Consider the following 14,820-nt stretch of genomic DNA (forward strand, 5'->3'; position numbering starts at 1 on the left):
GCACAAGACCCAAAAAATGTTTTACACAACTCAAAATACTTTTTCAAAACAATATAAACCACCTTTTCACAATATATTGCATTTCCAAAAAGTCAAGTCACACAACAATTAAATGAACACAGTCACTAATATTGTTTTCCATCATACAATAAATCCATCAATATATATGTATTTCACGTAAATACACACACACACACACACATGGTCATCCACTTAGGAATGCTACTAATACCAACTATAATTCACGATTTAAATAAATAAATCAGACAATAAGGAAATTCCGTTCATAAATGAATATCGTGAGATTTATTCACCTCAATATCCCGTTGCGTCTTCACACAACACGAGATAATGTACACAACACACTCTATCAAGCACCTAAGGAAAATACAGTCTCAACTTAGTACACGAAACACGAAACGATTAAAGTTTGAATCTCACATTTGAACTAAAACTTGAAGTTACTCCAATCGAGTTGAAACTTCATCCGAGACCACGCGGGGTCTACGGAACACTTCAAAGATTGATATGTCAAAACGACAAGTCGATCCAACTGTCGGATCCTCACGGATTGAAAAACCGAACGAATCAAGACTACGAAAAACCTAACAAGTTTCAAACAATCAAAATAGGACTCGATCCACATATCAAGACGCTCGTATCGATGATTAGATGATAACAGAGAAAGAAACAACTCTAACCACAGGACATGCCGCAGTATCAACATCAAAACTAGGTTGATCCAACGAGTCAAAATGAAGATCTTGGTGACAAGAACAACTTTCATACCTGGGGCTAGGGTCAATTTGGCCTAGATCACCACCGAAAGCTAAAAACTTCAAATCAAAAATTGGAGCTCCACCATTCGAATCTAGTTGCTAGGCTAGTATGGTATGGTTGGAATTAGGAGGAGGAGAGCTTCAAAACCCGGGTGGTTTCGAGCTCAACCGCTGCCGGAATGGAAAGCTATGACCAGGGCAGCGCCGCAGTTAGGGCTGTCAATTCTGACACCAAACGACGTGATATTATAATTTATAATATTTGCCTACAAAAAATTTATTAATAAAAGAAGTTTTTTTTTCCAAAAGAATATAAAAAAAAACAAAGAAATAAAAATGCCCCAGGTCCGAGAGAGAGGTTTCCAGAAACACGGAACTCATCCGACTTAGATATATAAAGGTTGGAGAGAAGAGCAATCGGGCGGCCAAAATCCCTCGACTTTGTATTGGCGGAATTGTTCAAACCCTAACGATGCTTATAGAAGAAGAAAAGGAAGAAGAGCACAATGTGAAGACCCCAAAACCCTCGTCGTCCTCCGCCAACAAAGACGCCGCCGATGGCTTCGAAACTGCCAGCGACGGCGAGTTGGGACCGAACGAAAGCGACGATGAAACTCAACACCACGTCCAGCTTGAAGAGACGGATGACCTTGCATTCAAACAGGTTTTCAATGTTCTCCATCTCTTTGCTCATTTTGTGTCTAAAACTGTGCTCTGTCATATACATGATATTGATGATCCAATTGTTAGAAGCTTCATGTTTCTCTAGTTCAGAAATAAGAAATCTTCTTAGCGAATTACGAAGCCCATCTCGATTTAGGTCTTTCTCAGCTGTATGCAGTTTTATATATATGTGATAGAAAGTGTTTTTAGTAGTTAAGATTCCTAAACCATTGTATACATGTGATTGATATGTTGTATTTGCATCTGGAACAGAAATCGCTTGAGCAAGCAAATGAGGTAAAATTGGAAGGCAATGGACTGTTTGGGAATGGACACTATGAAGAGGCATTGTCGAAGTATGAACTTGCTTTACAGCTTGCGCCGGACATGCCTTCATCTGTGGAATTACGTTCCATATGTCATTCGAACCGTGCCATATGCTTTTCGAAGCTGGTATGTAGTCTGATTGTAACTTTTTATTTTTCTTAATATGTTTCTGTACCGTCTCACTCTATTTGGATATGAAAGTTGAGGTATCATAGCTGAATATATACCTGTCTAGTGCATTCTCACCAATTAGATGGATCCCCCACCTTGGCTCCCTTCCTAATTAAGTGGGTGAATTTGTTTTGTAATCTTATGAAGAGAAAATCCTTGATGGTTGCACTTGATGTTAGATAGTGTCACCTGTAACGAATCCATGCTTCAGATGCTCTTCTTTTAGGATTTGTGCTTCACTGCCTAATAGTCTTGTGGGTTCTAGTCCCCTTTTGCTTATGATTGATTATTGTGGGATTTAAATGGTAGAGCTTTTGGAAACTAAGGGATTATAATGGAGAATAATAGGAACGGGAATAGAGAGAAGATATCAAGGCACAAAACCTTGAACAACAGTTAGTTTTCATCACTTGGAATCTGATTTTCTTTGGCACAAAGTCTTACTTATAAATCACCCTTGACGTTGCTTTTCGCATCTCTCCCCCTATCCAAAAGGAAACCCAAAAAAAGAAAAAGGGTATTATCTGTAGACTTCAGATAGGAATGACATTCAAAATGCTAAAAGAGCTAAATAAAATTGGCTTTATTAATGATGTCTAATTTTTAGAGTTGATTTTCATTGAAAAGGGCAACAAATACTGATTTGAAGGTTGTAAATAGTGATAATTCTTGCTGATATTTCTGAACAGTAGAGCTGCTGCAACTTTCGACCATAATAAGCTTTTTCCACATTTTGTTTCGTCCTATTACTTCTTTGGAAAGGCTTCTTATTCTTTCTCATTATAACTTCTGCATTGCTCTCTACTGCATCATTCATTCCATTGAATTCATACTAGTGCATAATCATTACTCTTTAAATCTTCATGCTACAGGGAAAATACGACGACGCGGTTAAGGAATTCACAAAAGCACTGGAACTAAATCCTTCATATATGAAAGCGCTGATTAGAAGAGCAGAAGCTCATGAAAAACTAGAACATTTCGAAGAGGCTATTGCTGGTATTTATGGCATTTTAAACATTTTATTGCTATATATCTTGGGACAATGTAGCACCATTATTGACTCTTTTTGTTCAGCTGTAACTTCTTTGTCTCTTCATGTGTATGGGTCAGTGGTTTTAAATGTATTGCTTCATTTTCTTTTCATTTTGCAGATATGAAAAAAATCTTAGAACTTGATCCTTCAAATGACCAAGCCAGGAAGGCCATTCGGCGCTTGGAGCCACTTGCTGAAGCAAAGAGAGAAAAGATGAAAGAGGAGATGATTGGTAAGTCAATTAATGATTTCCTGGGCATTTATTTTCACTTTGCAGGATTTGTAGTGTTATGTTTGTTTGCTGGTGGTCACTAGATCAAATTATTCCCAAATTCTGTCTGTACCCAAAAATAAATAAATAAAGGATAGAAGCAAAGAAAGAAAAAGAATAAAACCCGACCCATATCATCATAGACCACTCTGCTAGCTTTCCACATCTTAGGGGCAGGGGAACTAGATTGTATTGTAGGGTAACTGTGCAGGTTTGCAAAATTCAATTACTTGCAAATGACTGAAGTAAATATTTTGTTTGATTTGGTGAACAATGCAAGGCTAAAAGGAAATTCCTAAAAATTTCAGTCTACTGACCATACTCTATTCACCTATGCTTTTGCTTGGCACAATAGCTTTTTATGGAAGTACTTTCATCTAGATAAAAACTTTCTTCATGATTTCCAAAGTGAGCATTAGGACTATTCTTGTGAATGATGCCAACTGGATAATATTGAATTGATTATGTGCCTTTATTTAGAAGAATGAATATATACATAAATAAACTGGAAAGAAATTGAAAAAATGTTAGATGCTTTATTGGATTCATGATTGTTATTTATAGATTTTGTTATTTCTGGTGATGTTCAATACTATGTATGAATTTGCTATGCCTGGGCGGTATAATTTGCAGGCAAATTATACAATGTAATCTGCAAATTAACGAGGCATATAATTTTTCTATGTGAACAGGGAAGTTGAAAGATATGGGCAACTCGTTGTTGGGCCGGTTTGGAATGAGCGTTGACAACTTCAAAGCTGTAAAAGATCCAAACACTGGCTCGTATTCTGTTTCATTCCAACGTTAGACTTGGTGGTGAATTTGTTGATAGTGTTATCTCCTTCCATGAATATAGGACATCATTATATATGCATAAATGAAATTGGTAGTTGATGAGTGTTTATTACATTTGATCCATCTTGTTTCTGGTGGGTTTATTTTGTTATATTTTATTTTGCCTAGTTCGTGCCTTTTACCTAGACTGTTTTCTTTCTCATTGTTGCTTTCCCAAATGCTCATTCACTTTCTTTAGGATGAAATCATGAAATGATAATGTAGACTATTGTTGCTTTACCTAGAAATGATTGTTGGGCCTGTTTGTTTATTGCTTCTCTGCATTACAAATCAATCTAGAAATGATTTATGTAGGAAACAATGCCATTGAGACCAACCCATTTAATTTAGGTATCTCACATCTGTAGTTGTAAACTAGTTTACAGTATCGAATTACAACTTCCTATTGGGCTTCTGAATTATTTTGGAGTGTTCGGCCAACATTGTGTACTTGTATGAAGCACACAAAAGATCCCAAAAGCATTTGGCAATGTTTCTCATCAAGTCATCCTCTTCGATAGCCTCATATTGGCAATCCCAGTATCTTAATCTGCCAACAAATGCTGAGATTTGGGAGATTGATTCATGGGGTATACATGATGGGATGATGAGTTTTTAATACATAAATCCAATGGAGTTTTTACATTTAATTCTTTCATGCATAACTCGGAAAACTGCGGCTGCTAAATGAGGCCATTGTGTGAATCCTGAGGTGGAGGATTACTGATCTGTCCATCAGAAGGATTCCCAGAAGAGGTTAATGGACTTGGTGGATTTTGGAAAGGACTTGGTGTTGATGGATTTTGGCTAGGACTTGGTGTTGGTGAATTTTGGAAAGGATTTGGTAAATTTTGGAAAGGACTTGATGGATTTTGGAAAGGACTGGGTGTTGGTGGATTTTGGCTAGGACTTGGTGTTGGTGGATTTTGGAAAGGATTTGGTAAATTTTGGAATGGACTAGGTGGGATTTTGGAAAGGAGGACTTGGTGTTGATGGATTTTGGCTAGGACTTGGTGTTGGTGAATTTTGGAAAGGATTTGGTAAATTTTGGAAAGGACTTGATGGATTTTGCAAAGGACTTGGTGTTGGTGGATTTTGGCTAGGACTTGGTGTTGGTGGATTTTGGAAAGGATTTGGTAAATTTTGGAAAGGACTTGGTGGGTTTTGGAAAGGATTTGGTAAATTTTGGAAAGGACTTAGAGGATTTTGGTAAGGACTCGGTGGATTTTGGACAATGCTGGGTGACTCTAGTTGCTGCACTTGTTGTTGCTGCATCATCATGAAATATTGTTGCTGTTGGGTCATGATAGCCATTTGTAAGTTTGCTGGGGTTGGTGCATTGCTGGAAGCATAATAAGGGTCTTGGAATTGGTATGAAGAAGTAGCAACATCTTCAAAAGGATTAGAGGGTGCCAGTGCGGCTGGGGAGTACATGTTGTTCTGATTTGGTGTACTTGCCATTGCATTATCATACAGACTGTCCAGTGTCGATCTGTCTAGCCCACCAGCCTGCATATGTTTAAAGATCACAGATTTAAGATTTAACATTCAACTAAAAAAACATGATACCTTTGCCTCAATCCTCCACCCCTATCGCTTGAAACATATAAAAATTCTCGGTGTTTCGGATAGATGATCTGGTATTGGCGGATTCCTCAGTGTTTCGGATAAATAATCTGGTATGGGCGGATTCAGGGGTTCTCTCTGATGGTTAGAGCGTGATCTGGGAGCTCTTAAGTTAATATTGATTTCCTTACCTCATTATCTTATAGGATGCCTGTTTCGGGCACTTTGTCAAACACCTTTTTCCCTCTCCCCTTGAGTTAAAATGAAGGTTGCTAGGGCTTTAAATGGACCACCAAATAATCATGGAAATCTTCTCTAGTTGGAGGCACTAGTACTTTACAATGTCAAGACTGTCAATTTTATGTTGTTGATCAACTGAACTGTATGTGCTATGTCAAATTCATAGTGGTGACATAAAATGCTAGATATCCAGCAAAGAGAGTATTTCCCTATTTGGTACCCAATAGAGATGGTTTTACCTCACATGTATCTTGGACTGGGTATGGAAATCCAAAGGTAAATGTGTCAAAAGCAACACAGCATCACAGGAATAATTAAGGTAAGCAGATTGTTAACTCTAACCCCATGTTACAACAAAAGCATGGTTCAAAGCAAACAATTGACCCTAAGATGAGATTTGGATGACAAACAATTGAAGAGAATAGCAATATGTCTCAAAAGCCCTAGTGTTTGTAAAAAAATCCTAAATAGTGTTGTCAAATGTGGAGGAAGACTCACCAACTTAGTTTCTGCAACTCCAGCTGCATTAGAAGTTGACGGTGTCTCTTGAACTGCAGCTCCATTAGAAGTTGGTGTAAAAAGTTCAATCTCCCAACTAGAGTTGGAGGTTGTAGAATTGAGACCATCTGTTTTGGAATCTGTCGGATTCTCTGTGAGACGATGTAGAAGGCAAATAAAAATGTATCCTTAAATACTGATTCATCCATTGACATATATACAAACTTACATAAACACACACATACATACAGATATAAATACAACATATATATATATATATATATGTTTAAAAGTAAAGGAAGACAAGCTACCCGACGGAACGATTGCTAGTGCCAGGGAATTGTTTTCATCTGACTCTGATGTTACTGGAATAACTTCATCAAAGCTCTGGTAAAATTAATGATACAAGATCAGCTAAGTAAAGAACAAAAAGGATGGTCCGTGTTAAACCAAACATGGTAGCTGAAACGAGTACCAGCAGGTCAAAAATTTGTGTTGTCGCAGCAGCCTCACTCTGGTCACTTGGATGTTGAGGTGCTGATTTTTGTTCCTTATTATCATCATGGTCGATTAACAAGTCCCCTTCTACCACAACAGTTTCCTTGGGAGCATCAGTTTGATCCTCAATGGTCTGTTCACAACTTGAGCTCTTTTAGTTTCGGGACTATAAATGCATTGAAAATTAATTCATGAAGGAAATCAAAAGCACAGTTTTAGCACAGCTAAATTGGTCAACAGTCAAGATTCTCAGAAGCATGGCTCTGTGTCACATTCTAAATCCATTTCTTTCAAGACAAGTATGCATATAATTTCAGATTATCTATACAGCGTAAATTGATCCAGAAAATAAGGAGTTGAAGCATCTTACTGGGGGAAGTTCAAGCATTACAACACCGGAAGCCTCCTTAACATAATCTTCCATGGTGGTCAAGAATGATTCAGGGAGCTGCAGTTATAGATGTTATTTCATACTGAGACAATCAATTGAAGGGCATTGCCATTTTACAAATATAGAGTTCCAAACTCAGTTTAAAAGTTCCAACCTGTTGAATTCTAACCGTTTTCAGCCCCCGTCCAAAATTAAGGCTCCTGCAGATCTCAAAGAACTCAAATAACCTCTCTGCCTAGAGCATCATACAAATTTGATGTAAGATCTCTATAACGGCCAATGTTACGACCAAAAAATCACTGTAGATAACACAACGTATACCTGGCTTCCCGACTTCTTATAAATTTCAAGTGCTTTGACTGCATCATCGCGCTGCATCTCAAAGAACTGCCAGAAAAGAAAGTGAGTCCTAAAATGATGTTTATGGCAAGACTAGGAAGACAAAACCTCCCATCATTTTGCACATAGAAAACCAAGGCCTACCTTGTCAACTAAATTGACAATACCATCTGTAATTGCAGCATACAACTTGGCACTTTCACCTGCAACCTGATGGAGGAACACCATAAGGAATATTGGATGGAATGACACCAGATTAGACCTACTTACAATTGAGCTTTTGAGAGTTTGTACCATTGAAATAGCATACTGAATCAGGGTATTACATATAGTCCCCACTTCTGGCTGCAAAATGACATGCCTTCATTGTTTCAGTAATAACAGAATAGGTGTTGGCTGTGGTCAGTGGTCTTTATTACATAACAGAAAAAGCATATATAGTTGTAAAATATATAAAGGGTAGGATCATCAAAATTTGGTGGAATAACAACTCCCTTTGACGGAAGATAGACTGAAAAGAAAGGAAGAATAAAAAATAAAAACAAAAACAAAAAACAAAGGAATGAATATTGGATCAGTCACCTGGCAATCAAGAAGGCGAGAAAGAAGCTGTTGCAAGGCAGGTAGATGCCTCAATAAGTCTGGGGTTTCAAGTTCCTTGGTTCTCTGTAAAGATTGTATTGAACATGTCAGATCCTTTATTCTAAATGCCATCATGTTACACCAGTAACACAAAATGAAAAATGTGTAAATCAGCAGTAGACGACTGTAACATATTAAAGAAAATGGAACGTTCCTATTCCTTTTTGCATTGATAAGTAAACAAAATATAAAAGTTCAAAGAAAGCCAGAGGGGTGGTTTTTCTGTTAAATATATAAAAAGAACACTATACATACAAAGAGCTTGCACATAAATTCCAATTCAAACTGCATACCAAGTGATCTTTCTGAACATCATACTTCAGGACACGAAAACACTCCAGGCGTTCTTCGAGATATGATGCATATAAACGAACCCAGGTGGAATAACCCCATGCTTCATGCCAAAGAATCTTCATGGTCATTTATTATTCCCACTGAAAAGCAAATGAGAAAAGATAACAGAAAGAATAGTACCACTTGGACTTGTTTCATCCCACGAATGAGATATGTTCAGAATATGACCTCTACTCCAGCTATACTTAATTAGAGCGTCACAAAAAGTATCATCAACTTCCCGCAGAGCACGGTGTATAACCATCACGGTTTTCAGCGCTACCTAGGCATACACTGGAAGATCTGAGATTGTTTATGTGTATATACTAAATGTATAAGGGTACAGATTATCATAAAGAAGAATCATATGGAGTTTGAAGCAGGAATATAAGAAATAGTATCTATATTAGAGTATAGTTCTTTTCCTTCAATTGAATAGCTTTTTAGAAGTATATATTGAAAGGTCAAAAATAGATGAACAAATGATGAGTGCACAAGAGACCGCACAGGATTAGTAACAAAACTGGAGCAAGGTGCTCAGTTCGTAGGAGCATATACCTTCCAACTGTGAGCCTTAGAAAGGCGCCTGGCTAGAGCATGTATGCAATAAGCAACTTCAGCACGAGGTCTTGAAGCTGGAATTGCACGTAGTATAGCTGAAAACATGACAAAATAAATTCATAACAAAAAGCGGACAACGTTGTTCATCAGTTTGGAACCTTTTCAAGTATAATGTAACAGAACAATTGAACACTGAACTTCCCTATCAGCCAGAATTTCCAAACTTGGACACAGGCATATCTTATCAAATGAAAACTATAGTAATGAAACTCTACTAAACATGTATGCTGGCAAAAAAAAGAGAAATTTTTCACTCACTAATAACATGTTTCTCCTTTGGCAATGCGTCATCATGTCTTGTGGCCTTGGAAATGGCATTATCCAATACCTGCAGTGTATATGGATCGAATGTCCCTCTTAAAATACATGATCATAAAGCAATATGATAAACTGCAATGCTGAAATGCTCTAAAACTACCTTAAATTCACCATTGGCTTTTGCCAATCCAACTGATTTCAACGCTTTTCTCAAGCTTTGTTGACTGCCTGCGCCTGCTGCCATTCCCTTTCGAGATAATGTAAGTATACTTCTATAAACCCCAAAGAAACTGAACCAAGACAACAGAAGAAAAGTACACCCTAATTAACAATTCAACATCGATCAATACAATCTATTGCATTGTCAACTATATATTAACTAATACTGTAGAAAAATGTCAAACTAAATATAGTAAAACAATGTCATAAGGAAGAATCACTGCATACAACGGGCGTATACAAATATAGACCAGCACGTAAGGAATTATAAGTCAAGTTCGTGGATGGAAATGAAGAATATAACACCAGCGCATGCATTGAATGGTTTCAGATACCAATCTTTATCAACAACACAAAAGAAGCAATGATCATACATATATAAATGTACATATTAATATGATGTGCAAATAAGAGAAAAATGTGAGTAATGTGATGATATGATGTACCAGAGGGCTCGATCGCCTGCCGGAGACAGGCAGTGATGATGGAGAACCGCAGGAGAATTGAACGAGGGGACGCCTTACCTTCCACCTTTCCGGCTTTGACGCGATGAAATGGCTACATGTCATATACCCACTAAACACACGTTATGAGGTTTATTTATTTTGTTTATTTATTTTCTTTTTTATTTTTTTCTTTTTTTTACATTGCACCTCACTATTATTTCAATGTGATCATAGATAGAGTAATGGAAACGAACATTTTGCCTCAATTTGAGTGGTTGGCTCGGATTAATTTTTGTAAAAGAGAAAATTGGTCCATTCCATATCTATAATCACTGAAATCATCCATTTGAGATCTCCATTATTCATTCAACTAAGTGGTGAGAGAAATTTTAAATACACACCCTAATCACTTAATACACATCCTTATTACTTTATATTTCAAATTAGATTTTGTAGGTAGGTTAAATAACCAAAACTCATTAAAAGAAGAAAAAAAATAGTCATATTTTTTTATATTATTTTTTTTTTTTTTGAACACATATTATTCTATTTATGTATAAATAGTTATATAAACACAACAAATTTCTATACATGGCCTCCCAATTTAATACAAGAATAAAGTTAGAAACGATCTAATTTAATTTTTTCTTAAATAAATTGTAATTAAATGAGGTTAGAAACCATAAATTTAGAATTTCAAAGTCAATGACATTAAATGTTTTTAAAACATATTGCTTTACTCCCATTGTTTAGTTAATTTTCTTTTTTGTTCTAAGAGTTATGATTAATCAATTTATTTTCTAATATAAAACATCACAGGTGAAAAAACTTTGTAATTGTTAATTTATTTGGCCTCTCTAATGACAACTTTTTAGTTCCACCACTGTGGAGAAACTACTGATATAGTTTTGGTTGAATGTTCAACTCATAATTTTATACTTGATTAACATGGTGTTTGGTGGATGAGAGCTCAAATAACATAAAACCTATTTATATGCCCCTATTTAAAGGGACCAATAATAAATCTTTATGGATTTCTCAATTACTAACACAAGTAGTAATCAATATGGTCATTTACAAAATGTCAATAACTACAATATACTAATCATATTAAATAGTAACCTTAATATAGTAAAAAAGTATGATATTTCATGATTTTTGAGATTAAGGATATTTTAGGTACTTTGGGTTGTGTATTTAGTAAATTATTAGGATGAGAAATTAAATGGGTGGTGTATTAAGTATGGAGTGTAGTTAGGAAAATGATTGGGGATGTTGAGAGGAAGATTTTGGTATAGGTCTTGATACCCAAATCATGGGTTGACTTGGTGGCCTGTGGGGCTAATTCTGGCCTTTTACTTTGGCTAGTTGGGTTGAGTTTAGCATTTAGAACTTGTGGATATGATTTCAGAGAAAATTGGAAAAAGTTTAACATCGATCGAGAATTTCCAAAGTTCGGAGTTTCGGTTGTCGATTTACAAAAATCCAACCGTTGGATTTCCCTCGGTTTCGCTCCAGAACATTTAAGTCGATGAATCGATATTGGTGGTGAAGTTTGGGTTGAATCCAAGAATGATAGGAGTTTTTAGGTTTCGGGGTCGACGATTAGGGTTCGGTTTCTAATTAATGTAAACTTAAATTTCGGTTCTTGGTTTGGTTGTTCATGAGTACTGTTTTCTATAGGACGTGAGGAGACCCACTTGAGGAGAGTTCCAAGTGATGGCAGTCTTAGCCGTATACTGTGAGTGGATAGTTTTTATTTATTTGAGAGTATGACTTGGTTTCAGAAAAAATTGATTTGAGTTTGGTTTACTTTTGGATATTGGTTATGATTTTCAGAAATGGTTTCACTATAGGACTCGGCTTCTCTGCTATAACAAGCAGTGCTAGGATCTGCTTGGACTTCACTACCAAGCTGACACGTCATCTAAAATCAATCCAAGAGCCAGAAGTGAAAGTCTCCAAAACACAAACCATATACCACACACAACATATCACTCTCTCTCCCTCCCTACACGCTTCTTCTCCGATCAATTCCGTCTCCGACCAGAATATAATAGCATTGAAAAGTTAAGAACAACAGAAAATTGAAGTCTCAGCTTAAAGATCCAATACATGAAACATCTAGAATCTAGACTTTCACCAGGTTTCAGTATGTTTATTGTACCATTACAAGCAGCACTCCACAAGCTCCACATAAACATCAAGCAAATCAAATCGAAACCGCGAGTCATAAATGAAAAATCACCACAATCACAAAGTACTCCTCCAAAATCCAAATGACAAAATCTATGCTGGAATTCTTTTTTCTGGGTGAACAGCAATTATGATTAAAGGGAATCTAACACTCGAAATCAATCTCTCCCTAAGAAGTAAATGGTCAACTGCAGCCAGCAGTACAGAGCATCACAAAAATTAAAGCTATTTTGAGCATTAAAGATACGACCTTTCATTCTCAATGAGGACTTTCAATGGTGGTTGGAGAGCAGGCAAGCAAGATCGGAGTTATCCTATGCTCGGACGGATCGAAGACGGCCCCGTGATTGGTTCGAGTTGGGCTCGCAGGATCGGGTGGCGGCTTCGCTGGGATCTACTGGTTTTCGTTCGAATCAGGTTGGTATCGGAGATGAAGTTGCAGAAGGCGTGGAGGGAGAGAGGGAGAGAGAGTGATATGCTGTGTGTGGTATGTGGTTTGTGTTTTGGAGACTTTCACTTCTAGCCCTTGGATTGATTTTAGATGACGTGTCAGCTTGGTAGTGAAGTCCAAGAAAATCCTAGCACTGCTTGTTATAGCAAAGAAGCCGAGTCCTTCACTATATGACTTGTGATGAGAAGTCGTTAATCTCACATTTATATATATTTATCAATTTGAGAAATCTAATTAAGTTTAATATCGCATTTGTTACTATGTTCTGGAGAATGATCTTAGTTGAGATTTTCCGAGCACGGTTGGAAACCGTATTCGTGCTTTGATTCACAATTATTGTTTATTGTGAGATTTTGGGGAAGCTTTACTGATTTCTATTTTCACATGAGTTTTCCTATGTCATACTTGTTGTGATTATATGGTAATGCTAGCATGTTGTACTTGTTATCCCTTTTTAGGCGATGTGACTACTACTTTCAGGGTGGAGTCACGAAAGCTCTTTCCGTCTTTATGGTGTGTGGTGTTGCCTTAGTGGCGGTATCACGAAAGCCCAGTACCTATTCGCCTTAGTGGCGTAAAGATACATGTGTATGAGAGTATTTTTGGCCTGGGAGGCTCACTTGTATGGCTATTGTTTTCCCCTATTTATATTTTGTTGTTTTTAACTAGCGGGGCTAGTCGGTTTTATTCTTTCGAATATTTTCCTAAACACTTGCATGCATCATTGATTTTATAAAGGGTTAAATACTATTTAGTCCCTATACTTTGCCACTCTCATCGTTTCAGTCCCTGACATTCTAATTTAATCTAAAAACTTCCTGACCTCACAATTTCCCTCCAATAAGTCCCTTCCGCATCAAATTAGGAGTTGGCCTTGGGTGAAATGTCCAATATACCCCTCTGTTATTTCTTTTTCCTTTTTTTTTTCTTTTTCCTTTTTAATTTCCTTTTTCTTTTTCTTTTTTCTTGTTCCTTTTTTTTTTCTTTTCGTTCTGCCTACTTTCTCCTTCCTCAACCCACCAATCCCATTCCAATCAAACTCCACAACCCATCTGTTTCTCTCCCCAAATTGAAACCAAACCCAGCAAAGACCTAGCTTGGCGGTGTATAGATGGACATCGAGCAAAAGAAAGAGGCTAGGAGCTTATCGATCACTTCTTCACCTTCTCTGAAGCCATCTCCCTCCGTTGTCTCTTAGCGGATCCGCTCTTGTCTCCATCGTCGCCGACGCCATCTCTCAAACATAAACAGATCCCAATCAGCTCGGAAATTCGCCGCTCAACCACTCCCCTCTTGTTTTCATAGCCTACTTCTCTCTCTCCCACTCAAATCCCACTTTCTCTCTCCACATCAGGCCTCAATTTGGAAACTTTTCACTGAAAACTACCATTTTTTCAGACTCTGAGGATTTTGGGTCTTGCTCAAAATGGTGATTTGGATTTTGGGTATGGTTGAAATGGTGGTTTTTGATGGCCAAGTTGACCAAGACCAGAAGTGAAGAAGAAGAATAGTGATGGAAAAGAAAAATGGCTGCCGGCGTGGAGAACAATAATTGGGGTTTCGGGTCGATCTGAATTGGTTCGCTGACGTGGCGCTACTAATGCAACAGGATATGATGGTCATTAAAAAGGAAAAAGAAAAAAGGAAAAAAAGAAAAATAAAAAAAGGAAAAAATAAAAAGAAAAAAAGGAAAAAAGAAATTAAAAAGGAAAAAGAAAAAAAGAAATTAAATAGGAAAAAAGAAATTAAAAAGGGAAAAAAGGAAAAAGAAATAACATAGGGGTATATTTGACATTTCACCCAAGGCCAACTCCTAATTTGAAGCGAAAGGGACCTATTAGAGGGAAATTGTGAGATCAAGGAGTTTTTAGATTAAATTAGAATGTCAGAGACTGAAACGATGAGAGAGAGACAAAATACAGGAACTAAACAGTATTTAACCCTTTTATAAATATACAAGTGGGAAAGTATTAACTTTTAACTAGCTGGGCGTCAGTTTTATTCTTTCAAATATTTTTCTAAACGCATGGTTGGTTTTATA

The 14,820-nt window shown here is 36.9% G+C and overlaps 2 protein-coding genes across 2 annotated transcripts; one reads left to right on the top strand and one right to left on the bottom strand.

Moving 5' to 3' along the window:
• Positions 1-1,118: 1,118 nt before the first annotated feature.
• On the top strand, positions 1,119-4,193 carry LOC112195746 (tetratricopeptide repeat protein 1). The gene is made up of 5 exons (XM_024335934.2): positions 1,119-1,443; positions 1,716-1,895; positions 2,813-2,939; positions 3,095-3,208; positions 3,940-4,193. Exons 1-5 carry the CDS (start codon positions 1,252-1,254, stop codon positions 4,053-4,055), a joined length of 729 nt encoding a protein of 242 aa, XP_024191702.1. The 5' UTR covers positions 1,119-1,251; the 3' UTR covers positions 4,056-4,193.
• Positions 4,194-4,342: 149 nt separating this feature from the next.
• On the bottom strand, positions 4,343-10,273 carry LOC112199040 (putative clathrin assembly protein At5g35200). The gene is made up of 16 exons (XM_024340106.2): positions 10,133-10,273; positions 9,628-9,757; positions 9,468-9,537; positions 9,147-9,244; positions 8,730-8,871; positions 8,549-8,649; positions 8,196-8,279; positions 7,908-7,958; positions 7,758-7,823; positions 7,596-7,661; positions 7,429-7,509; positions 7,254-7,331; positions 6,861-7,016; positions 6,697-6,772; positions 6,386-6,537; positions 4,343-5,590 (listed from the first exon to the last, which is right to left on the bottom strand). The coding sequence occupies exons 2-16, from the start codon at positions 9,709-9,711 to the stop codon at positions 5,039-5,041; spliced, it is 1,857 nt and encodes a 618-aa protein (XP_024195874.1). The 5' UTR covers positions 9,712-9,757; positions 10,133-10,273; the 3' UTR covers positions 4,343-5,038.
• Positions 10,274-14,820: the final 4,547 nt, after the last annotated feature.

Source organism: Rosa chinensis, chromosome 4 (genome assembly GCF_002994745.2).
Source record: "Rosa chinensis cultivar Old Blush chromosome 4, RchiOBHm-V2, whole genome shotgun sequence".
Classification (NCBI taxonomy): domain Eukaryota; kingdom Viridiplantae; phylum Streptophyta; class Magnoliopsida; order Rosales; family Rosaceae; genus Rosa; species Rosa chinensis.

Bases quoted from the DNA above. Each gene is read 5' to 3' on its own strand.
- LOC112195746 (XM_024335934.2), top strand. From the start codon at position 1,252: ATGCTTATAGAAGAAGAAAAGGAAGAAGAGCACAATGTGAAGACCCCA. The intron at 1,896-2,812 runs GTATGTAGTCTG...TTCATGCTACAG, and splicing joins CCATATGCTTTTCGAAGCTG to GGAAAATACGACGACGCGGT. The intron at 2,940-3,094 runs GTATTTATGGCA...TTCATTTTGCAG, and splicing joins TTTCGAAGAGGCTATTGCTG to ATATGAAAAAAATCTTAGAA.
- LOC112199040 (XM_024340106.2), bottom strand. From the start codon at position 9,711: ATGGCAGCAGGCGCAGGCAGTCAACAAAGCTTGAGAAAAGCGTTGAAA. The intron at 7,824-7,907 runs GTACAAACTCTC...TTCCTCCATCAG, and splicing joins TTCAGTATGCTATTTCAATG to GTTGCAGGTGAAAGTGCCAA. The intron at 7,332-7,428 runs GTTGGAACTTTT...CTATAACTGCAG, and splicing joins AAACGGTTAGAATTCAACAG to CTCCCTGAATCATTCTTGAC.